Source organism: Carcharodon carcharias, chromosome 3 (genome assembly GCF_017639515.1).
Source record: "Carcharodon carcharias isolate sCarCar2 chromosome 3, sCarCar2.pri, whole genome shotgun sequence".
Taxonomy (NCBI): domain Eukaryota; kingdom Metazoa; phylum Chordata; class Chondrichthyes; order Lamniformes; family Lamnidae; genus Carcharodon; species Carcharodon carcharias.
In genome coordinates, this window is record NC_054469.1 from 102,958,070 (window position 1) to 102,982,417 (window position 24,348).

The following is a 24,348-nucleotide window of genomic DNA, read 5'->3' on the forward strand; positions in this document are numbered from 1 at the left end:
CCAACAAGAGGGAAAAACATGCTAGACCTCATCGTCACCTACTGCAGGTGCATCTGTCCATGACAATATCGGTGGGAGTGACCACACCACAGAGTCCTTGTGGAGACAAAGTCCCATCTTGACATTGAGGATACCCTCCAACATGTAGTGTGGCACAACTGCTGTGCTAAATGGGATAGATTTCAAACAGATCTAGCAATTCAAGACTGGGCAACAATGAGGCGCTGTGTGCCATCAGCAGCAACAGAACTGTATTCAACCACAACCTGTAACCTTATGACCTGGCATATCCCCCATTCTACCATTATCATCCAGCCAGGGGATCAACCATGGTTCAATGAAGAGTGCAGGAGGTCATGCCAGGACCTGCACCAGGCATTGCTAAAAATGAGCTGTCAACCTGGTGAAGTTATAACACAGGACTACTTGCATACAAAGCAGCATACGCAGCAAGTGATAGACACAGCTATGCAATTCCGCAAACAATGGATCAGATGCAAGCTCTGCAGTTTTGCCACATCCAGTCATGCTACATCCAGTCATGAATGGTGGTGGATGATTAAACAACTCACTGGAGCAGGAGGTTCCACAAACATCCCCATCCTCAATGACAGTGGAGCGCAGCACATCAGTGCAAAAGATAAGGCTGAAACATTTGCAACAATCTTCAGCCAGAAGTGCCAAGTTGATGATCCATCTCGGCCTCCAGCATCACAGTCTTCAGCCAATTCAATTCACTCCAGATGATATTAAGAAATGGTTGAAGGCACTGGATACTGCAAAGGCTATGGGCCTTGACAATATTCCAGAAATAGTACTGAAGACGCGCTTCAGAACTGCTGCGCCCCTGTTCCAGTACAGCTACAGCATTGGCACCTACTCAGCATTGTGGAAAATTGTCCAGGTATGTCCTGTACATAAAAAGGACAAATTCAACCTGGCTAATTACCACCCCATCAGTCTATTCTCAATCATCGGTAAAGTAATGGAAGGGGTCATCAACAGTGCTATCAAGCGGCACTTGCTTTGCAATAACTTGCTCACTGGTGTTCAGTTTGGGTTTCGCCAGGGTCACTCAGCTCCTGACCTCATTACAACCTTGGTCTGAACATGGACCAAAAGAGCTGAACTCCAGAGGTGAGGTGAGAGTGACTGCCCTTGACATCAAGGCAGCATTTGACTGAGGGTAGCATCAAGGAGCCCTAGCAAAACTGGAGTCAAGGGGAAAACTCTCCACTGGTTGGAATCATGCCTTGCACAAAGTTGTTGTTGTTGGAAGTCAGTCATCTCAGACCCAGAACATCACTGCAGGAGTTCCTCAGGGCAGTACCTTTGGCCCAACTATCTTCAGCTGCTTCGTCAATGACCATCCTTCATCATAAGGTCAGAAGTGGGGATGTTCGCTGATGATTGCACAATGTTCAGCACCATTGACTCCCCAGATACTGAAGCAATCCACGTCCAAATGCAGCAAGACTTGGACAATGTCCAGGCTTAGGCTGACAAATTGCAAGTAACATTCACACCAAACAAGTGCCAGGCAATGACCATCTCCAACAAGAGAGAATCTAACCATCGCCCCTTGACATTCACATTATCATCACTGAGTCCCCCACTATCAACATCCTGGGGGTTACCATTGACTAGAAACTGAATTGGACTAGCCATATAAATACTGTGGCTACAAGAGCAGGTCAGAAGCTAGGAATCCTGCAGCGAGTAATTCACCTCCTGACTCCCCAAAGCCTACCCACCATCTACAAGGCACAAATCAGGAGTGTGATGGAATGCTCTCCATTTGCCTGGATGAGTGCAGCTCCAACAACACTTAAAAAGCTTGACACCATCCAGGTCAAAGCAACCTGCTTGATTGGCACCCCATCCATAAACCTCCACTCCTTCCACCACTGATGCACAGTGGCAGCAGTGTGTACCATCTACAAGGTGCACTGCAAGAACTGACCAAGGCTCTTTAAGCAGCACCTTCCAAACCCATGACCACTACCATCTAGAAGGACAAGGGCAGCAGATGCATGGGAACGCCACCACCTGCAAGTTCCCCTCCAAGCCGCTCACCACCCTGACTTGGAAATAGTGACATTCCTTCACTGTTGCTGGGTCAAAATCCTAGAACCCCCTCCCTCACAGCACTGTGACTACTACATGGACTGCAACGTTTCAAGAAGGCAACTCACCACTGCCTCTCAAAGGCAACTAGGGGATGGGCTAGCCATGCCCAACTCCCCTGAACGAATAAAAAAAAGGATTATTGGGCCTCTCAGAGAATCAAGGATATTGGAAATGTGCAGGAAAGTGGAGTTGAGGCAGAAGACCAACCATGATCAAATTGAATGGCAGAGCAGGCTCAAGATGCCAAGCGGTCTGCTTCTGCTGCTATTTCTAATATTCTTATGAGCAGAAGCAGGTTAGAATACGAGTAGCAGAGTTTTAAAGGTTGAGCTAATGTATATAGAGGGTTAAAAAGGTCTGGAGGTAAGAAGAGCATGGATGAGGGTTTCAGCAGCAGCCAAACTGAGATGAGCTGCATTGTAGAGGTGGATGTAGGTATACTTCAGAGTCGAATAGATATAGAGTCAGGAACTCAGCTGAGGGTTAAAAACAGAAAGGGTCAGCTTCCAAAGCACACATCTGGCTAGCTGCTTTGGGATTCTTGATTGGCGTTCACAGTTCAATCTTTCATGCAGATGACACCCTAGGCCCAATTTCAATCGAGCCTCAGGCATCCACTTGCATTGCACTGCACATTTCACATTGAAAACAGTTTCATGTTCATTTTCTTCTCCCTTGATTTTGTTCTAGTTTCAAATTTTGGACTTAGCTACCAATGAACTTACTTGATCTTGTCAAACTGCCTATAAAATTTGCATATCTCCTGTTTTCCACATTCATCACTGTGTTCTGGAATCTGACTACATCACACTGTCCCCTAGAGCAGGATATTAAAGTCATGTTTGCACCTACTCTATTAACAACTGAGCATTTCTGCATCTGTAAGTAGCACTCTGCCAATCTCATTTGGCTGTTTTGGCTGGACAGCCATCGACTGATTGTTTCTTAATTAGTGTAAATAACAGGATGAGAAAGTGGGATGGGTTTTAATGTGCGCAGAGTAAAGCATATTAAATTCACTTGCAATAAAGAGCAGTAGAATTAATTAATCTTCTGGTTAGCAGATTTTGTTTATTGTACATTTTATGGACTAATACCGTGCTATCTGTTATTTGTATATTGGGTGCAGAAATCCAACCTGATAGGCATATGTTTATTGTTGGGGATATATGCAATGTGATATTTATGATATATATATTTGTTATAGCATTGAGGTAGGTAGTGCTTCATGCAATCTACCTTATAATTGTGACTGATCTCACCCCAAACTCTGCTTCATCTCTGACAAGTGTCAGCTTCGGCTCAGTGGCAGCACCCTTGGTTCAAAAGGCCCAGAGACCTGAGCATGTAATCTAGGCTAATATCTAGTGCAATGCAGTGTAATGCAGTGCAGTGCTGAGGGAGTGCTGCATTGTTAGAGATTCTGTTTATCAGCTGAGACATTAAAAACCGAGGCCCCATCTACTCTCTCAGCTGTGACTAATAGATTCAATGGCACTTTTTGAAGAAGATCATTGGAGTTAGATTCATAGAAAGTTACAGTAGAGAATGGGGCCATTTAGCAGGCAGGCTTGTCAATAACCAGAGGTCATAGAAATAGAAACATTGACAATAATTTTAGAGGGAAGATGAGAAATTGTTTTCACACAAATAGTTGCTGGGATCTAGGACGTTCTATCTAAAAAGGTAGTGGAAGCTGTTTCCATAAATAATTTTAGAAGGGTAGAGTTGAACAGGTTCTTAAGAATGAGGAACTTACAGGGTTATGGACAAAAAGTGGAAATGTTGGACGAAGCATGACTGTGCCAACGCAGGCGCACTGAGCTGAATGGTGTTCTTGTCCAATATTTATCCCTCAACCAACATCACTCAACAGATTATCAGGTGATTACCTCATTGCTGTTTCTGAGATTTGTTGTATGCAAATTGGCTGCCGTTATTACAACAGTAACTCTAATTTAAAGATACTTATAAAAACAAAAAACTGCGGATGCTGGAAATCCAAAACAAAAACAGAATTACCTGGAAAAACTCAGCAGGGCTGGTAGCATCGGCAGAGAAGAAAAGAGTTGATGTTTCGAGTCCACATGACCCTTCCACAGAACTGAGCGATATAAGGAGAGGGGTGAAACATAAGCTGGTTTAAGGTGGGGGTGGGGGGTTGGGTGGGGGGAGAGAAGTGGAGTGGGTGGTGTGGTTGTAGGGACAAGCAAGCAGTGATAGGAGCAGATAATCAAAAGATGTCACAGACGAAAGAACAAAAGAACACAGAGGTGTTGAAGTTGGTGATATTATCTAAACGAATATGCTAATTAAGAATGGATGGTGGGGCACTCAAGGTATAGCTGTAGTCGGGGTAGGGGGCATACAAGATTTAAAAATAATGGAAATAGGTGGGAAAAGAAAAATCTATATAAATTATTGGAAAAAACAAAAGGAAGGGGGAAGAAACAGAAAGGGGGTGGGGATGGAGGAGGGAGGTCAAGATCTAAAGTTGTTGAATTCAATATTCAGTCCGGAAGGCTGTAAAGTGCCTAGTCGGAAGATGAGGTGCTGTTCCTCCAGTTTGCGTTGGGCTTCACTGGAACAATGCAGCAAGCCAAGGACAGACATGTGGGCAAGAGAGCAGGGTGGAGTATTAAAAAGGCAAGCAACAGGGAGGTTTGGGTCATTCTTGCGGACAGACCGCAGGTGTTCTGCAAAGCGGTTGCCCAGTTTACGTTTGGTCTCTCCAATGTAGAGAAGACAGCATTGGGAGCAACGAATGCAGTTGACTAAGTTGGGGGAAATGCAAGTGAAATGCTGCTTCACTTGAAAGGAGTGTTTGGGCCCTTGGACGGTGAGGATAGAGGAAGTGAAGGGGCAGGTGTTGCATCTTTTGCGTGGGCATGGGGAGGTGCCATAGGTGGGGGTTGAGGAGAAGGGGGGGATGGAGGAGTGGACCAGGGTGTTCCGCAGGGAATGATTCCTACGGAATGCCACCAGGGGAGGTGAAGGGAAGATGTGTTTGGTGGTGGCATCATGCTGGAGTTGGCGGAAATGGCGGAGGATGATCCTTTGAATGCGGAGGCTGGTGAGGTGATAAGTGAGGACAAGGGGGACCCTATCATGTTTCTGGGAGGGAGGAGAAGGTGTGAGGGCGGATGCGCGGGAGATGGGCCGGACACGGTTGAGGGCACTGTCAACAACCGTGGGTGGAAAACCTCGGTTAAGGAAGAAGGAGGACATGTCATAGGAACTGTTTTTGAAGGTAGCATCATCAGAACAGATGCGATGGAGGCGAAGGAACTGAGAGAATGGGATGGAGTCCTTACAGGAAGCGGAGTGTGAGGAGCTGTAGTCGAGGTAGCTGTGGGAGTCGGTAGGCTTGTAATGGATATTGGTGGACAGTCTATCACCAGAGATTGAGACAGAGAGGTCAAGGAAAGGGAGGGAAGTGTCAGAGATGGACCACGTGAAAATGATGGAGGGGTGGAGATTGGAAGCAAAATTAATAAATTTTTCCAAGTCCCGACAAGAGCATGAAGCAGCACCGAAGTAATCATCGATGTACCGGAGAAAGAGTTGTGGAAGGGGGCCGAAGTAGGATTGGAACAAGGAATGTTCCACATACCCCATAAAGAGACAGGCATAGCTGGGGCCCATGTGGGTACCCATAGCCATACCTTTTATTTGGAGGAAGTGAGAGGAGTTGAAGGAGAAATTGTTCAGTGTGAGAACAAGTTCAGCCAGACGGAGGAGAGTAGTGGTGGATGGGGATTGTTCGGGTCTCTGTTCGAGGAAGAAGCTAAGGGCCCTCAGACCATCCTTGTGGGGGATGGAGGTGTAGAGAGAGTGGACATCCATGGTGAAGAGTAAGCGGTTGGGGCAGGGAACTGGAAATTGTTGATGTGACGTAAGGTGTCAGAGGAATCACAGATGTAGGTGGGAAGGGACTGGACAAGGGGAGAGAGAAGGGAGTCAAGATAACGAGAAATGAGTTCCGTGGGGTAGGAGCAAGCTGACACGATCGGTCTACCGGGACAGTTCTGTTTGTGGATTTTGGGTAGGAGGTAGAAGCGGGCCGTCCGAGGTTGGGCGACTATCAGGTTGGAAGCTGTGGGAGGAAGATCTCCAGAGGAGATGAGGTCAGTGACAGTCCTGGAAACAATGGCTTGATGTTCAGTGGTGGGGTCATGGTCCAGGGAGAGGTAGGAGGAAGTGTCTGCGAGGTAGAGGTCAGTGCGCCAGACAACAACAGCACCACCCTTGTCAGCGGGTTTGATGACAATGTTGGGGTTGCACCTAAGAGAACGGAGTGAAGTAAGTTCAGAGAGAGACAGATTAGAATGGGTGAGAGGACCAGAGAAATTGAGAACTAATGTCGCGCCGATAGTTCTCAATGAAAAGATCAAGAGAAGGTAAGAATCCAGAGGGAGGGGTCCAGGTGGAGGGAGAATATTGGAGGTGGGTAAAAGGATCCGTTGAACGGGGAGAGGACTCCTGCCCAAAGAAGTAAGCCCGGAGACGAAGACGGCGGAAGAAGAGTTCAGCATCGTGCCGAGCCCGAAATTCATTGAGATGAGGGCGTAAGGGTATATGAAACTAAGTCCTTTGCTGAGCACTGAACGTTCAGCGTCGGAGAGGGGAAGGTCAGGGGGTATAGTAAATACACGGCTGGGGCTGGGATTGGAAGAGGGGGTGAGGACGGAGGGACAGGCAGGGGTGGAGGGTCCTAGGTGGGTGTTGATGTCGATGAGTTGTTGGAGCTTGCGTTCCTTAGCACTTGAGAGGAAGAGAAAAAGTTTCTTGTTGAGGCGTCGGTTGAGACGAAGAATAAAATGAAACTGGGGGCATGAGCAGCTTTGACAAAGGGTACGGCGGTGCTGCTGGAGGGAGAGGTCGAGTGTGTTCATATGGCGGCGCATGGCGCTGAGTGTGGATCTCAGAATGTGAAGGGAACAGCAGTCCAAGAAACGTTTTGTGTCCCAGAGATACCTGTAATCCTGGGTGGGTTCGAAACAAGAGGATGGAATTTCAGTTGAAATCCACATGGGGTAAATCGGAGACGGAGACAGTCACTGAGAAAGGAGATATGGCTGTGAAAGCGGGTTTTAGTAAACACCTTGTCAAACACCGGGAGAGAAATGGAAAGCAACGAAGGTAAACAAAGCAAAAGAGAGATACGGAAATCTTGTCGCAGAGACGAACAAAACTTCTTCAAGGTAGGCACTTCTTGAAGAGCAGTGGCAGTCAATTAATCCTTTTACCCACCTCCAATATTCTCCCTACAACTGGACCCCTCCCTCTGGATTCTTACCTTCTCTTGATCTTTTCATTGAGAACTGTTGGCACGACATTAGTCGTCTCAATTTCTCTGGTCCTCTCACCCATTCTAATCTGTCTCTCTCTGAACTTACTGCACTCCGTTCTCTCAGGTCCAACCCCAACATTGTCATCAAACCCGCTGACAAGGGTGGTGCTGTCGTTGTCTGGCGCACTGACCTCTACCTTGCAGAGGCTGAGCGTCAACTCGCAGACACTTCCTCCTGCCTCTCCCTGGACCATGACCCCACCACTGAACATCAAGCCATTGTTTCCAGGACTGTCACTGACCTCATCTCCTCTGGAGATCTTCCTCCCACAGCTTCCAACCTGATAGTCGCCCAATCTTGGACAGCCCGCTTCTACCTCGTACCCAAAATCCACAAACAGAACTGTCCCGGTAGACCGATCGTGTCAGCTTGCTCCTACCCCACGGAACTCATTTCTCGTTATCTTGACTCCCTTCTCTCTCCCCTTGTCCAGTCCCTTCCCACCTACATCCGTGATTCCTCTGACACCTTACGTCACATCAACAATTTCCAGTTCCCTGGCCCCAACCGCTTACTCTTCACCTTGGATGTCCAATCCCTCTACACCTCCATCCCCCACCAGGATGGTCTGAGGGCCCTTAGCTTCTTCCTCGAACAGAGGCCCGAACAATTCCCATCCACCACTACTCTCCTCCGTCTGGCTGAACTTGTTCTCACACTGAACAATTTCTCCTTCAACTCTTTTCACTTCCTCCAAATAAAAGGTGTGGCTATGGGTACCCGCATGGGCCCCAGCTATGCCTGTCTCTTTATGGGGTATGTGGAACATTCCTTGTTCCAGTCCTACTCCAGCCCCCTTCCACAACTCTTTCTCCAGTACATCGATGATTACTTCGGTGCTGCTTCATGCTCTTGTCGGGACTTGGAAAAATTTATTAATTTTGCTTCCAATCTCCACCCCTCCATCATTTTCACGTGGTCCATCTCTGACACTTCCCTTCCCTTCCTTGACCTCTCTGTCTTAATCTCTGGTGATAGACTGTCCACTAATATCCATTACAAGCCTACCGACTCCCACAGCTACCTCGACTACAGCTCCTCACACTCCGCTTCCTGTAAGGACTCCATCCCATTCTCTCAGTTCCTTCGCCTCCGTCGCATCTGTTCTGATGATGCTACCTTCAAAAACAGTTCCTCTGACATGTCCTCCTTCTTCTTTAACCGAGGTTTTCCACCCACGGTCGTTGACAGTGACCTCAACTGTGTCCGGCCCATCTCCCGCGCATCCGCCCTCACGCCTTCTCCTCCCTCCCAGAAACATGATAGGGTCCCCCTTGTCCTCACTTATCACCCCACCAGCCTCCGCATTCAAAGGATCATCCTCCGCCATTTCCGCCAACTCCAGCATGATGCCACCACCAAACATATCTTCCCTTCACTTCCCCTGGCGGCATTCCGTAGGGATCGTTCCCTGCGGGACACCCTGGTCCACTCCTCCATCCCCCTCTACTCCTCAACCCCCACCTATGGCACCTCCCCATGCCCACGCAAAAGATGCAACACCTGCCCCTTCACTTCCTCTATCCTCACCGTCCAAGGGCCCAAACACTCCTTTCAAGTGAAGCAGCATTTCACTTGCATTTCCCCCAACTTAGTCTACTGCATTCGTTGCTCCCAATGCGGTCTCTTCTACATTGGAGAGACCAAACGTAAACTGGGCAACCGCTTTGCAGAACACCTGCGGTCTGTCCGCAAGAATGACCCAAACCTCCCTGTCGCTTGCCTTTTTAAAACTCCACCCTGCTCTCTTGCCCATATGTCTGTCCTTGGCTTGCTGCATTGTTCCAGTGAAGCCCAACGCAAACTGGAGGAACAACACCTCATCTTCCGACTAGGCACTTTACAGCCTTCCGGACTGAATATTGAATTCAACAACTTTAGATCTTGACCTCCCTCCTCCATCCCCACCCCCTTTCTGATCCTTCCCCCTTCCTTTTGTTTTTTCCAATAATTTATATAGATTTTTTTTCCTACCTATTTCCATTATTTTTAAATCTTTTATGCCCCCCCACCCCCACTAGAGCTGTACCTTGAGTGCCCTACCATCCATTCTTAATTAGCACATTCGTTTAGATAATATCACCAACTTCAACACCTCTGTGTTCTTTTATTCTTTTGTCTGTGACATCTTTTGATTATCTGCTCCTATCACTGCTAGCTTGTCCCTACAACCACACCACCCCCCTCTACTTCTCTCCCCCCACCCAACCCCCCACCCCCACCTTAAACCAGCTTATATTTCACCCCTCTCCTTATATCGCTCAGTTCTGTGGAAGGGTCATGAGGACTTGAAACGTCAACTCTTTTCTTCTTAAAGATACTTAATTGGTTGTGAAGAGCTTTGGGACTTCCTGAGATCATAAAAGATCATAAATGCAATTCCATTTTCCCTTCCTTCCCAAGATGCTTGTGTCTTACACTGCTCTGTTTTCCCATATGAAAGATAAGCAAGAAAGCTGTTGGAATGGCTCATCATTTGTTAGCACCTTGGTACTGAAAAAGCACCTGGCCCTTCCTTGTCAAAAACTGAGAAACTTGTTAAGAATTTGCTGAAGTCTGTGTTCTGAGGGTAGTGGGGTAGAAAAACATGACAATATAAACCACAGTAAATTTATAGCAGTGTTTATTGGATCATCATGTACTACAAAGTCTGTATTGGACATAACCTCTGTAAAATATTTTGATTTTTTTTTGTTCCTTACATTTTCTACCTTGTTTCCATAGTCTCTTTGACTAAGTGGCACCTGGAGCCAATTGTGCCTTGATATTATCCAAAGTATAAATAGTTGGAGGCGTATGAGGCATTGAACCATAGAAAAGTTGCAGCACAGAAGGAAGCCATTCAGCCCATCTTGTCCATACCAGCCCAAGGACACCCAGGTGCCCTTTCTAATCCCACCTTCCTGCATCCAGCCCATAGCCCTGCAGCTTACAGCACTCAAGGTGCAGATCCAGGTACTTTTTAAAAGACTTTAGAGTTTCTGCCTCTACCACCAATCTGGGCAGCGAATTCCAGACACCCACTACCCTCTGCGTAAAAAAGTTCTTCCTCATGTCCCCCCTACACCTCCTGCCACTTATCCTGAATCTATGTCCCCTGATTCTAGAATTCTCTACCAAGGGAAACAATTTTATCCTATCCACTCTACCTATTCCCCTCATAATTTTGTACACCTCAATCAAGTCATCTCTCAGCTTTCTTTGTTCTAAGGAAAATAACTCCAACCTATCCAATCTCTCCTCGTAGCTACACTTTTCTAACCCTGGCAACATTCTTTTAAACCTCCTCTCCGCTCTCTCCAGAGCTATTATGTCCTTCCTATAATATGGTGACCAGAACTGCACACAATACTCCAGTTGTGGCCTCATCAGTGTTTTATACAATTCCAACCTTATATCCTTTCTTTTATATTCTATACCTCTGCCAATGAAGGAGAGCATTCCATATGCCTTCTTGCATAAATTCCATTAAAAAATCTAAGTATTGCAATTTTTATTGCTATAAGATTCCGTGCTGAATCTTGCAATTTTGAGCTCACAGCATTACACCCATATAAAATGGAGGTGTCTTCTTTTTCATAGGCAGTTGCTTGGGATGGAGGATGACTTGCTTCCATTCTGGTTTGATAGGTTCTGAAATGCCTGATAAGTCCAATGCACAATCTGCAGCATGTGCCACATGTTGGGCAGGTGGTGCTTGAAGGATTGGGTAAATGATTTGTTGAGAGATTTGTGTGCTCTCTCCAATGCCTCAATTCTACCTTTGCATTCCCAATGAAGTCTCTCGATGAGTTTAGTGCCTTCTCGAATGAACCTTCTCCATTTTGGTTGGTCACAAGCCAGGGATTCCTGTGGATTGGCAGAGATGTTTGATCTCTTCAGATGCTCTGGGGACATTCCTAAAATGGTCCCTATGTCCTCCTGGAGTCTCCTGCCACAACTGAGTTCTGAGTAGAGCATTTATTTCCAGAGTCTGGTATCAGGCACACAAATAACATGTCCTACCCAGCAGAGTTGGTTTTGAGTGATGGATGCCTTCTTGTTGGCCATGCTGGCTTGGGAGAGGAAGCTGCAGTTAGACCACCTTTCTTGCCACCAGATTTGGAGGATCTTGTGAAGGCAGCACTGGTAATATTCTCCAGTGCTTTGAGATGCCTGCTGTAACTTATCCAAGCCTCTGAAGCATATAAGAGTGCGGGGATCACTGCTGCCCAATAAACGATGACCTTTGTCTTGGGTTTGAGATCCTGGTCCTCAAATACTCTTTTCCTCAGTTGCCTGAAGGCTAAACTAGCACATTGGAGATGATTAATTTTATTGTCTGTGTCTGCCTTCATCAAGAGGAGGCTCCAAAGATTTGGGAAATGGTTCAGGTTCACATAGTTTCATGAAGATGGTGGGGATCCAGAGGTGGTGATGGTGAGGTGGGGAGCGCTGTGCTATGGAAGGTGATTGGACCAGGACCTTAATTTTCCAGATATTTAGTGAAATGTTCATTTTCTCATATCCTTTGGAGAAGGCATTGACATGAATTGGAGCTAGTTTTGAGTGAGCATTACACAAGTGCCATCTCCATACTGAGTGAAGTTGAAGTTATTTTGGTTTTGGATTGAAGGTGGCATAGGTTAAATAGTTTCCCATCTGTTCTGTAAATTATCTCCACACCTCTGGGTAGTTTGCTTGAGGTGAGGTGTAGTATTGTAGTGAGGAGGATAGAGTAGAGAGTTGGCACAATTACATAGCTTTTTTATTACCCCAGTCTGCACTGGATAGTGAATGTGGTTGCTCCATTGGTGAGGATAACAGCTTGCATGTCATCCTGCAGTAGGCAGAGGATGGTGACAACTTTGAGGGCAGATTGAGGAGGATACTCCATAAGCCTTTGTGATTAACAGAGTCAAAGGCTTTTGTGAGGATGAAAATGGCCATGTACAGTGGTTGGTGTTGTCCCTTGCATTTTCTTGGATAAAGATCATGCCTGTGGTGCTTCTTGATGGTCAAAAACCACGCTGCAACTCTGGAAGGAGCTCTTTGGCCACTGGGATGAAGTGATTGTGGAAGATTCTTACAGTGATCTTCCCTGTGTCAGAAAGCAGGGAGATCACCCTGTAGTTATTGCAATCCAACTTGTCCCTCTTCTTGAATGTAGTCATGATCACAATATCCCTGGGATCCCCTAGCATGCACTCTTCTTCCCAGATGAGGGATATGAGATTTTGCAGCTGTGCCAATTGTGTATCTCTGTCATATTACAGAATTTTGGCGGGGATTCCATCTGCTCCAGAGTCTTTGTTGCTTTTTTGGCTTTTTCATCTTTGTACTCGAGACTGAATGAGGTATTGAGGAATGGAGTTGAGAGCGTTCAAGTTTTAAAGAGAATATAATTTTTCCTAATATTACTCTGGGATACTGTGAAGCAGACTTGAGGGGTGTGTGTGCAAATCTGTGTGTATAATTTAATTAAACTGAAGACAGTCAGACTACAAGATTTAAATCATCAAAGGGGTTAGGTATAAAAGCAGGCATTTTGAATTAGAAATGGAGGAGCTAAGATGGGGTACAAGTAAATAGGTTTGAGCCAACATTTGCATTTGTAGATAAATCGAGAGGTTGTTTCAATTTCAAAAGGGAATGAGAAGGTGACAAGGAAAATGTTTGCATCTTGCTGGAGTACATAGGTAAACAAGTATTGGGAATATCATATTTTTATTGACCCAAAAGCAAAAGACAAGATGGAAACGTGAAAGATCTTATATATTTGGAAGAGTTTGAGTTTCAAAGACGTATGAGAACGATGGGTTTAAAGATTAAGGAGGAAAAATATATTGAAGGAAAGATTGAAAGCTGTACCAGGAATGGCCATGTAAGATCTTGAAAGATGGGCTGTGCAAAGACAGACCTGTAAAAAGCAGCCTCTAGCCACCCTCCAGAAAGCAAGGTTTTGTTACAAGCCTTGGACTTCGATTGTCGAATGAGAATGAGAGGGAAGCTTGTGAAATACCTCTCTTATAGCAACAGTGGGTGCCTTGTGGTAATATTTACTGGATGTTTTACAGATTAAGAATCAATTTGGACTGTTGCCTAGAAAAGGGTGTTATTTGTGAGTCTAGCTAAGTAGGAACCTTTTGTGAAATGTTGTAAAACTGAATATAACCGTGTAACTGTAACCTTGTGTATTTCAGTTTCTTTTCTTTTGTTAATAAATGTTTTAATTTAATATTTAAAATCTCCAAAAATGGTAGTGAAATCTTTACTCCTGATTTCAGTGCACATACCTTTGCATAATAGAATATAAACCGCAAATCGTTGTGATAGCTTGGCCAAGTTTCTCTGGGATTTGGTCAGCCCAGCAATTATCATTTGCCATATCATAACAAAGTCGAAGACAGATCTTCAGCTGAGGAGTTCTGTGAAATGTTCTCTCCAGCAAGCACTGATTGCATTTCTGTCCTTGATGAGCTCCCCTCCATGCTTGACTCTCAGCAGGGTGAGCCCTTGAGTACTTAGGCCATAGATCATTTCACAATTTCAAGCCCACAGCTTATATCCATATAAGCTTATATCCATATAAAATAGGAGTTGGTCCTGTTAGGCATCTTATAAAGGAAATGTTATTTTTCTAACTATTGCAATTTTCTTCCTATATTGATTTGTTTTGCTGATAAGATTGCCCTTTTGCGTTTTTGTTATTTTTTGCCTGCCAATAATTTTCTTCATTATACTTGGCTGCTGCTGCAATTCAAATCACACCATTCAAAGTAGTAAGAATGGGAATTTCTTTGGAAGTCTGCACCCATCTTTCCTTTGGTACCACCATTTTATTTTTGGAAGGCGAAGAAATGCTGGAGTGTGGGTCAGGAGGCCAAGTCTAACCTCTGCATCCACAGCTGCTGACTCCATTGAAAAAAGCCCTAATTGTAGAGGAGTGCCTCAGACTGGAAGTCTGAGTGTTGGTTTACTGCTGCGTGCCAGCCATCTTCACCTACAAGAAAAGCCCAGCCCCTAATGTATGCAAATGGTGAATGGTTTGTACATAGTTTGGAATGGTACCTCCCAGCGGTTGTTGTAGTTCCAACTTTATGTGGCACTTGATGGGCTGTACAGGAAATGTGTGATTAAAAAGTGAGTAGCACATTAATCATCATCTTATCCTATACCAGCAAATATCTTCACCATTTTCAGCCAGATATAAGGGGCCTGGCTAACTACAAACCTCAAAAAGTCTCTTCCACCTAGCTTTCATCTGTGTTAAATGGTGGCTATCAACCCCAAAGAGAGCTCCCCTGCTGCACCAAGATGGCCAACTGTTCAGCAACAAAAACAGTTTGCTCCCAAGTTTTGCTGTTATTGATTGAGAAACAATTAGTCCAGTTTTTCTGCCACTGTCTTTTACTTGCAAGGTTGCAACCCTTAAGAGTTGGTAACCAGCTGAAATTTTCATTCTGAGGCAAGTATGTTACAGGCAAATTCTCCAGGCAAACTAGAAGCATTGTCGCAAAGATGACTGCATAATACTGCATATAATTTCCAGCCACAAAAACAAGCCATTCGCCCAACAGATCCATGCAGGAGTTTGTGCTCTCATCCTTCATCTAACCTCATCAGTAAACCCTGCCTCATGTCTTCATCTAGCTTCCCCTTAAATGCTTCTGTGCTAGTACCTTAATTGTACCTTGCAGTGGCAAGTTCCACATTCTAACCACTCTTTGGGTAAAGAATTGTCCTGAATTGTCTGTTGGATTTAGTAGCGACTATCTTAAACTTATGGTTCATAGTTCTGATCTGCCCCATGTGGAAACATCTTCTTTATGTCTCCCTTTTCAAGCCCTTTCATAATCTTAAAAACCTCTACCAGTTTACCCCTAGTATTCTCTTTTCTATAGAAAAGAGCCACAGCCTTTTTAATCTTTCCTGATAGATATGATCTCGGTTCTGGTATTCTTCAAGTAAAGCTTTTTGCACCTTCTCCAGTACCTCTATATTCTTTTTTTTAATGATATGGAGACCTGAACTCTTTATAGTTCTCTGAGTGTGGCCTAACCAAGATTCTGTACGTTTAACATAATTTTTCTGCTTTTCAATTTTATGCCTCTAGGAATGGACCCAATGCTTTGATTGTTTTTTTTTAATTTGTGTATCTGCACCCCTGATCTCTCTGCTCCTCTACCCCAATTAGGCAATTATTTACATTCTTCCCATCAGAATGTATCACCTCACACTTAACCTTTATTGAAGCTCTTTTGCCAATTCTGTGTCTATTCTGTATTTTGTAGTAGTCCATCTCTGTATTAACATGTATGAACAATTTAGCATTGCCTGCAAAGTTTGAAATTGTGATTCTGATTCCCAAGTCTAAATCATTTATGCAAATAGTAACAAACACTGCTCCCAGCACCACGTGGAACACCACTTTTTAACTTTTGCAGTTTGAGTAACCTTAAGAGGTTAGCCTTTCAAGGGAGTTTCTCTCCACCTACGTCAGATCAGCAGAGAATGTAACCGACTCACTGCTACCCAAAGTATCAAAAAATTAAGCTTGCAACCTATTCTTTTTAAATGAAACAAAGGCCTATTTTCAGTAAGACCACTGTATTTTGATTTAAAAGGCCCGCCAAATTAACCTTGGTCATAGAAGACAGAGGGTGGCAGTGGAAGGGTGTTTTTCTGAATGGAGAGCTGTGACTAATGGTGTTCCACAGGGATCTGTGCTGGGACATTTGCTGTTTGTAGTATATGTAAATAATTTGGAGGAAAATGTAACTGGGCTAATTAGTAAGTTTGCAGATGACACTAAGGTTGGAGGAGTTGCAGATAGTGAAGAGGCTTGTCAAGGGATGCAACGGGATATAGATCGGTTGGAGACTTGGGCAGAGAAATGGCAGATGGAGCTTAATCCGGACAAATGTGAGGTAATGCATTTTGGAAGGTCTAATACAGGTAGGAATTATACAGTAAATGGCAGAACCCTTAAGTGCATCAACAGGCAGAGGGATCTGGGTGTAAAGGTCCACAGGTCACTGAAAGTGGCAACGCAGGTGGATAAGGTAGTCAGGAAAGCATATGGCATGCTTGCCTTCATCAGCAGGGGTATTAAGTATAAAAGCTGGGAAGTCATGCTGCAGCTGTATAGAACCTTGGATAGGCCACACTTGGAATATTGCGTGCAGTTCTGGTCACCACATTACCAGAAGGATATGGAGGCGTTGGAGACGGTGCAGAGGCGGTTTACCAGGATGCTGCCTGGTCTGGAGGTTATTAGCTATGAGGAGAGGTTGGAGAAACTCGGATTGTTCTCACTAGAGCGACGGAGATTGAGGGGCGACTTGATAAAAGTTTACAAAATTATGAGTGGCATGGACAGAGTAGATAGTCAGAAGCTTTTTCCCAGGGTGGAAGAGTCAATTACTAGGGGACATAGATTTAAGGTGAGAGGAGAAAGCTTTAGAGGAGATGTGTGGGGCAAGTTTTTTACGCAGAGGGTAGTGAGTGTCTGGAATTCACTGCCAGAGGAGGTGGTGGAAGCAGGTTTGATAGTGGTGTCTAAGAGGCAGCTTGACAAATACATGAATAGGATGGGAATAGAGGGAGACGGACCCCGGAATGCAAAATGTTTTAGTTTGACAGGCAATATGATCGGCGTAGGCTTGGAGAGCCGAAGGGCCTGTTCCTGTGCTGTACTTTTCTTTGTTCTTTGTTCTTTGTTCTTGTTCAAATTGTACTTGATACTAAGGTAGTACAGATGTATCTGAGTCAGATTTTTCTCTGCCACCACTACATGGTCAGAAAATCTCTACTGGTAATCTTCCTACTAGATTGAAACGGCTGATAAACAATCTACTCCAAGATCTCTGCTAAAGCTGATCTTGAATAACCAATTCAAAGCTTCATATTAGGGGGTGAGTTAATTGCGGCCATGGTGTAATGTCATACTTAATGTTACACTGGAGCTGATATATTGCATTAACTTCCCTCTTAAAGAGAAGACAACGTTTTCCTGTTACTGTTGTTAAACAGCATGTAGTTAATTAAGATCATATTTACTGAAATTAGAAAGTCTGAATACTGTCTCAGTTGTCATCAATTAAGTATATGTGCTACCAACCTGTTATCGGACTTGGAGTCTTTGTCAGTATTTTATTAATGTTTTTTTTTTTAAATTGTGAGGTATTTTGGTCCTTCTGTCTAAAATGATAGTGAACACAGTTTTATTTTAAGACAGTCATTCCATAGGAATGGAAGAATTGTCCAGACAGTTTATACTTGCCTGTCACAACTCAAAAAAACATTCATTACCTCAAACTGTTTTGAAATCAGTTCTGAAAGTGATTTGATTTTGTGTGGATTTGAAGACAGTGTAAACCTTAAAGGTAATGGTGTACTTCTAAAAATCTGTCAACTTAACATGTGCTTTAATGAAACAAATACCAATCCTTCACCTTAAAGCTACTGTGAAGTGCATGGTTTTCTGTTTGGTGATGATTTTGATATATGTAGTGATACTGTAAGAACATTAAAAGTAAGAGTAGGAGTAGACCACTTGGCCCCTTGAGTCTGCTCCATTGTTCAGTACGTCACTGCTGATCTACCTCAACTCCATTTTCCTGCCCATTCAACATATCTCTTGATTCCTTGAGAGATCAAAGGAACACAAGAAATAGGAGCAGGAGTACACCAAATGGTCCGTTGAGCCTGCTCCGTAATTCAGTATAATTATGGCTGATCATGGGCTTCAACTCCACCTTCGCGCCCCTCCCCCCCACCCCTACTCACCATAGCCCTTGATTCCCAAGAGACCAAAAATATGTCTATCCCAACCTTAAATATATTCAATGATGGCGCATCCACCACGCACTGAGGTAAAGAATTCCAAAGATTCACATGAAAGTGAAAGCAAAATACTGCGGATGCTGGAGATCTGAAATAAAAACAAGGTGCTGGGAAAAATGCAGCAGGTCTGGTAGCATCTGTGGAGAGAGAAACACAGTTAATGTTTCAAGTCCAATATGATTCTTCTTAAGAACTGGAGAGAGGGAGAAATGTGATGGGGTTTTTATGCTTTAGGAAAAGGAGGGAGGATCATGTGTAGGAGAGGTGGTAGCATAGTTGTATGGTCATTGGACCAGTCTTCCAGAGACCCAGGGTAATACTCTGGGGATCCAGGTTCGAATCCCACCACAGCAGATGGTGGAATTTGAATGCAATGAAAAAGTCTGATTTCGTGATGATCATGATTGCCGCTTGTTGTAAAAACTCATCTGGTTCACTAATGTCCTTTAGGGAAGGGAATCTGCTGCCCTACCTGGTCTGGTCTTCATATAACTCCAGACCCAAAGCAAAAGTAAAATGCTCTCTGAACAAGGGCAATTAGGGATGGGCAATAAATGCTGCCCAGCCAGTGATGTCCACATGCCATGAACAAATAATCAGGAATAGGTTAGAGGGTGGGGAGATAAATAACAAAGATGTCATGGAATAAAAGGCCAAGTGAGTGGTAATGGTAACATTAAAGGAGTACCCCAGAGTAACACCAGAGTAGGTGTTAGTAGCAGAATAAAGCTCAGTGCTGTCTGAAGGCAAAACGCGAGAACAAGACACAGACTGAAGGAAGAAAATACAAAATGTTTCAGTCTTTCACATTCTTGTGACTAACCATACATATACTGATCAGCCTTGAAATGTTTCTCTCCTTCCCCTCTGTATTTCTTTCCTCTTCCCTCCTATGTTACCTTTTTTTCTTTCATCTCTGCCTCTCATGCCCTGCATTTATTACTTCTCTCACTTTTCCTGCAGCATATCTCTCAACTCCATTCCCTTCTGTCAGTCAATCACTGCTTGTTCCCTTCTATCTCTGCTACTTCCTTCCATATTGTCTACCTCTCAACTTCTCTGTATGTGCCTCTTCTTCTTTGTGTGTTTCCTCGGTTAAATTATGTTGGAACTGGGCTATATCCATTCTTTCTAATTGATTTCTGATTTGAATCAGTCAAGGCAAGCTCCTTCCCTCAGCACTTCCTCTTGATAAAATTTGAAGCTGCAGTTGGCCCTACTCTTTCAAAATAAAGCTATGTGGATCAGAGCAGCAGCCAGAGGTTGAGGCAAACTCTTCAAATAATGGAGAGAGGCTGAAACCTCAAGAAATGTAATTATTTCATATCAGTTTGAGTGTACCATTTAGAGACATTTCCTTAATTAGTTCTGACAATGTATTATTAATCAACCTGGTTTGAGATAAACTGCTTCAACCAGGCTATAACATGTAATTTGTAAGCAGAGACTGAGCTCTTGAATGCGAATGCATATAATGTTTTAAAACTAGTTAAGTTATTCCTTCTTCCTTCAATCTTAGGTTTCAAAGAACTGTATTACAAGCTTATTACAAGTTTAAAACAAGAACTTTACTATGCTGTTGAACATTTTCTCTCTGGTGTTTCAGGTTCACTCCTCTTGATTATGCCTTGCTTGGGGAACATCAGGAGGTTATCCAGTACATGCTGGAGCATGGAGCACTATCTATTGCTGCAATTCAAGACATTGCTGCTTCCAAAGTCCAGGCTGTTTACAAAGGTTACATGGTTCGCAAGGCTTTCCAGGAGAGAAAAAATCTTCTCATGAAGCATGAACAACTACGGAAGGATGCTGCCAAGTGAGTATAGTGTCTGAACAGTAACAAAATCAAATTCAGACGACCAAACTTTGGTTAGTTTTTTAAAAAAAACTTTCATCATAGGGAGGTTAAAGTGTATTCTTTAGATATTGGCCCGGAACAGTGAAGAAAGAACTTTTGCTCTTGACCTTGCGTACGTTGATCATTTACTTTTTGTGGTCTTGTCAGTGGATATTTCTACTAATTTAGTGTCTGATCCATACAAGTGACCTCTGGCTTTTTGCACCAGGGAAAGTAGCAGGGAGGTTCTTCAGTCAATCAGATTGGAGAATCCTCACTAAGACACAAAGACAGCAAAACCAAGAAATAAAAGCAGGAAATATAAATGACACTTAAATCATTGTACAGGAAGTGAAATAAGGATTAGGACATACACATGAGGTTTTCCACACCCGCCCGCTGCTTTGTCTGGTCTCGCCGCAAGTCAATGGACTTCTGGCTGGGTGCTGCCTCACCTGTGGCGATGGGGTCGGAAAATCCCAGCCATTAATTTCCATCTGAGGAATTGAAAAATTACTTTTTCAGAGCCAGCAAGGTTGTTCATAGTAATTAATAATAATTATGCAGTTAAAAATTCAGTTACTCCTGAATACATCATCCCTAACTTTTTCATTCATGTTTAGTGTGAGGCTAGTGAGTAATTACTCTAAGTTCACATAATTTCTGTGCAGATTCTATTGGCAAAGACTGCCACTCATTGCCTATGGAGGAGCAGGTACCACTGACAGCAATTGTCAGATTTCTGCATTTCTGTGTATATGATATACGTATGTATATGTACATGTATGTGTATATAATATATGTATGTGTGTCTCCGCTGTTAATAGTACAGCAAAATATGGATAATTGTCAATATTCTAATTACAGTGTGAAAGGCACAGTATGTGCAATGCTGCACATTTAAAATGCTGAGTATGTGAATTTGGTTTCCATGTTATGTAAGCCTTATGCTGTCTTGGTGGTACCTGTCATGTGCCCAGCTTCTTTCAGTGTGGTGTGCCCTCTTGAGAAGGGTGTTCATGCTTGTGTCCACTGCGTGCGGTGGAAGCAACTGATTTGGTGCTATTCTGACATTGCACAGCCCTACTGACCTGATGTGAGGCAAGGCAAGGCTCCCTAATTTGAACCAGATCCATTGAACGAGTTTGTGCATCACTCTGCACAGATCCAGCTTTGTGCTGCTAGATGGGCCCTCTAATCATGTTATTTAAAGGGCCAGGCACACAGCTGGCAGGCAGAATTAATTTGAATATCCTTTGCTTAGGCTGAGTTGGTGGCAGTACTGTGGAGTGTTTTTAGAATTGGTTTTTGAGAGCTGCTGAATACAATCGTGGAGAACAGAGGAATACCTGACCCAGGCATGTGGTTGAGTGTATCTTGGCCAGCAGTGTGACCAGGAAAGGGAGCAGAAGGTGCAGAGGGGGAAGCTCTGCAGAAAAAGGAAGAAGAACAGGAAGAGGAAGGCAGGAGGTGTCCGAAACCCTTTTAGTTGAATGGGCTGTGAGAGGGTGGTTTATCAAGCTCCAGTTTCAGTAATATAACTTCCCAGAAACACTTGGACCCACTATTTCTAACCTTTGCATCCATCTGAGAAGCCCCATCACAGTGTCCCCTTGATCACCAAGTAAAGGGCATCCAATAATAAAAGGCACCAACAAAATCCTTTATCCAACAACATATACATTTATACAAAGGGCAGAATTTTGCCCTCGTCAGGCAGGCCTGGGAGTGGTCGTGAAGCCGACTGCCGCCCGCAATTGGGGAATTCAGGGAACTGAAGGTTTTTATCAATATAAATAAATAATTGTAAAATAATGAAAACATTCCATCATGTGACTCTGTCACGTGAGCAGGGACATGTAAAATATGAGGGCAAAAAGTTTTTATTTTCTTTTAAATCACTGGAAAAAACCTCATCCCACCTGTTGATGAGATTTCACCCAAAATACAAAGGCTGCTTGGCCTTTGTGCCCACCCACCAACCGAATGGGCAGCGTAAAATTCAAGTCAGTTAGTTCCTTAAGGGCCTTAATAGGTCACTTAATTGTTGATGGGTGTGCTGATGACTCCCGCACACCCACCAACAGAAATATCGCACGAGTTGGACTGCTTTCCTATTCTATTTTGTTCAGTTATTTCAAACATAGACTTCAGTTGCAGCAACTGCAGAATCAGATCTTTGTCTTTAACAAGATTTTGATACACAATCTGTCTTGAGTAAGCGGTCAAATCATGCAGTGCATTTCCATATTTTTATACGTTTTTTTTATTGTTAAGCTCACAGTTCACTATAAGAACTCTGGTACAAGACTTCACAATTCCAGCATGACTACTGCAAAGAGTGGTTTACTCAAAACACTTATACTAATTCCATCCCTTGATCTCTATGTCTATGCATACTAAGACTAAATCATAACTCATTAAAAGACACGTAGGGCAGGATTTTACACTCTGCGGGTGGACGCGCGCCCGACCTGATCGGGTGTAAAATAGCACACAATGATGTCAGGCGAGCTTCCCAATGTCATCACGCACTCGCACGATATTTCATTCAGGGGGCGCATGCGAGTGTCAGCAGCGTGCCCGCCGACAATTGAGAAGCCTAGTTAGGTCCTTAATCAAATCATTGAAGCCCATTTTTTGCTGCCCATCCAACCTTACGTTGGTGGGAGGGTGAACTGGCTAGGTGGCCTTTGGTCGGGATGAGGTTTCCAACCGTAATTTTTTTTTAATTAAAATTTTTGGATATCATTTTTAATATGTCCCTGTTCATGTGGCTGAGTCACATGTGGGGACATGTTTCTCCCATTTTTTAAAGCTTTACTTTTGTTTCTACAATTCTTCAACTCCTTGACACAGTTCTGTGCCTTCAGGGAGCTTTCAGCGTGTGCTCTCCCATGCGTGCACAGACTTTAGCACTCGCACTCCTCCCGCCCCCATCCTGGCAGCACCAAGCTCCTCAGCACGCTTTTTATGCTGGCTGGCTGTTAATTGACCAGCCAGCATGAAATCATGGTCAGGGGCCAATTGCGGGCATTGGACCATTTCCCGCCCGCTCCCAGGCCTGCCCGCTGCACCCACCCACCAACCAGAAAATCCTGCCATAAACAAGACTTCAGAAATACAACATGGAGCCAAGAAGATACACTGATGCCCTCAATCTTTCCAAATGATTGTGTTACCATGGTTATATGGCTCACCTAAGTTCTTCAATTGCTTTATTTCTACAAACAGAGACCAAACAACAGCTCCAGCCCCTTAAAACATGGATGAGTGACCTTCCCCTTTATACAACCCCTCAACCTTGCCAAAGACTTGCTTAGCAAAGCATCCCTGTTCATCAGAACTGAAAGCTATTTTTATTCATTGGGCTGACTTTAATGGCTGCGGCAGTGGCCCTATCCACTGGCTGGAGAACAGGTAGGAATTCGACCAGTGTAATTTCTGTGAGCCCCTATGGGATTAAATGCCAATCAGGCACTTATCTGCCTGCCCTCTGGGTTCAACAACCCTGCCTCCACTGTTCTCTAGCAAAGAAAGTTCCAAAGACTCATTACCCTCTGAGAGAAAAATATTTTCTTCATCTCTGTCTTAAATGCCTTATTTCTAAACTGTGTCCCCTAGTTCTGATCGCTTCCACAAGGGAAAACATTCCTTTTAGTATCCACCTTGTCAAGTCCCCTCAGGATCTTGTATGTTTCAATAAGATCACCTCTCATTCTTCTAAACTCCAAAGGATACAGGCCCAGCCTGTTCAACCTTTCCTCACAAGATAACTGCATCATCCCAGGAATCAGTCGAGTGAACCTTCTCTGAATTTCTTCTAATGCATTTATATCCTTTCTTAAATCAGGAGACAGTTTCTTAGAGCAGCACGTTCTAGAGCCAACCAGGGAGTAGGCTGTACTAGATCTGGTAGTGTGCAATGAGACAGGATTAATTAATGCTCTCATAGTGAAGGCACCCCTAGGTAGCAGTAATCATAATATGATTGAATTTCAAATTCAGTTTAAGGGAGAGAAGAATGGATCTACGACCAGTGTTCTAAACTTAAATAAGGGCAATTATGAGATCATGAAGACAGAGCTGGCTAAAGTAAACTGTGAATTCGGGTTAAAGGATATGTCAGTAGAGATGCAGTGGCAGACAGTTAAGAAGATATTTCAGAATACTCAGAAAATATACATTACAGTGAGAAAG

The 24,348-nt window shown here is 44.0% G+C and overlaps 1 protein-coding gene across 15 annotated transcripts in view; it reads left to right on the plus strand.

The window, feature by feature from the left end:
- The window catches only part of invs (inversin), a 429,324-nt gene that overhangs the window by 257,888 nt on the left and 147,088 nt on the right, over positions 1-24,348 (plus strand). For all 15 annotated transcript variants that reach the window (XM_041184776.1, XM_041184778.1, XM_041184775.1 and 12 more), the window contains one exon: positions 19,918-20,127. In XM_041184776.1, the coding sequence (XP_041040710.1) occupies positions 19,918-20,127 (210 nt within the window). The remainder of the gene's footprint in view (positions 1-19,917; positions 20,128-24,348) is intronic.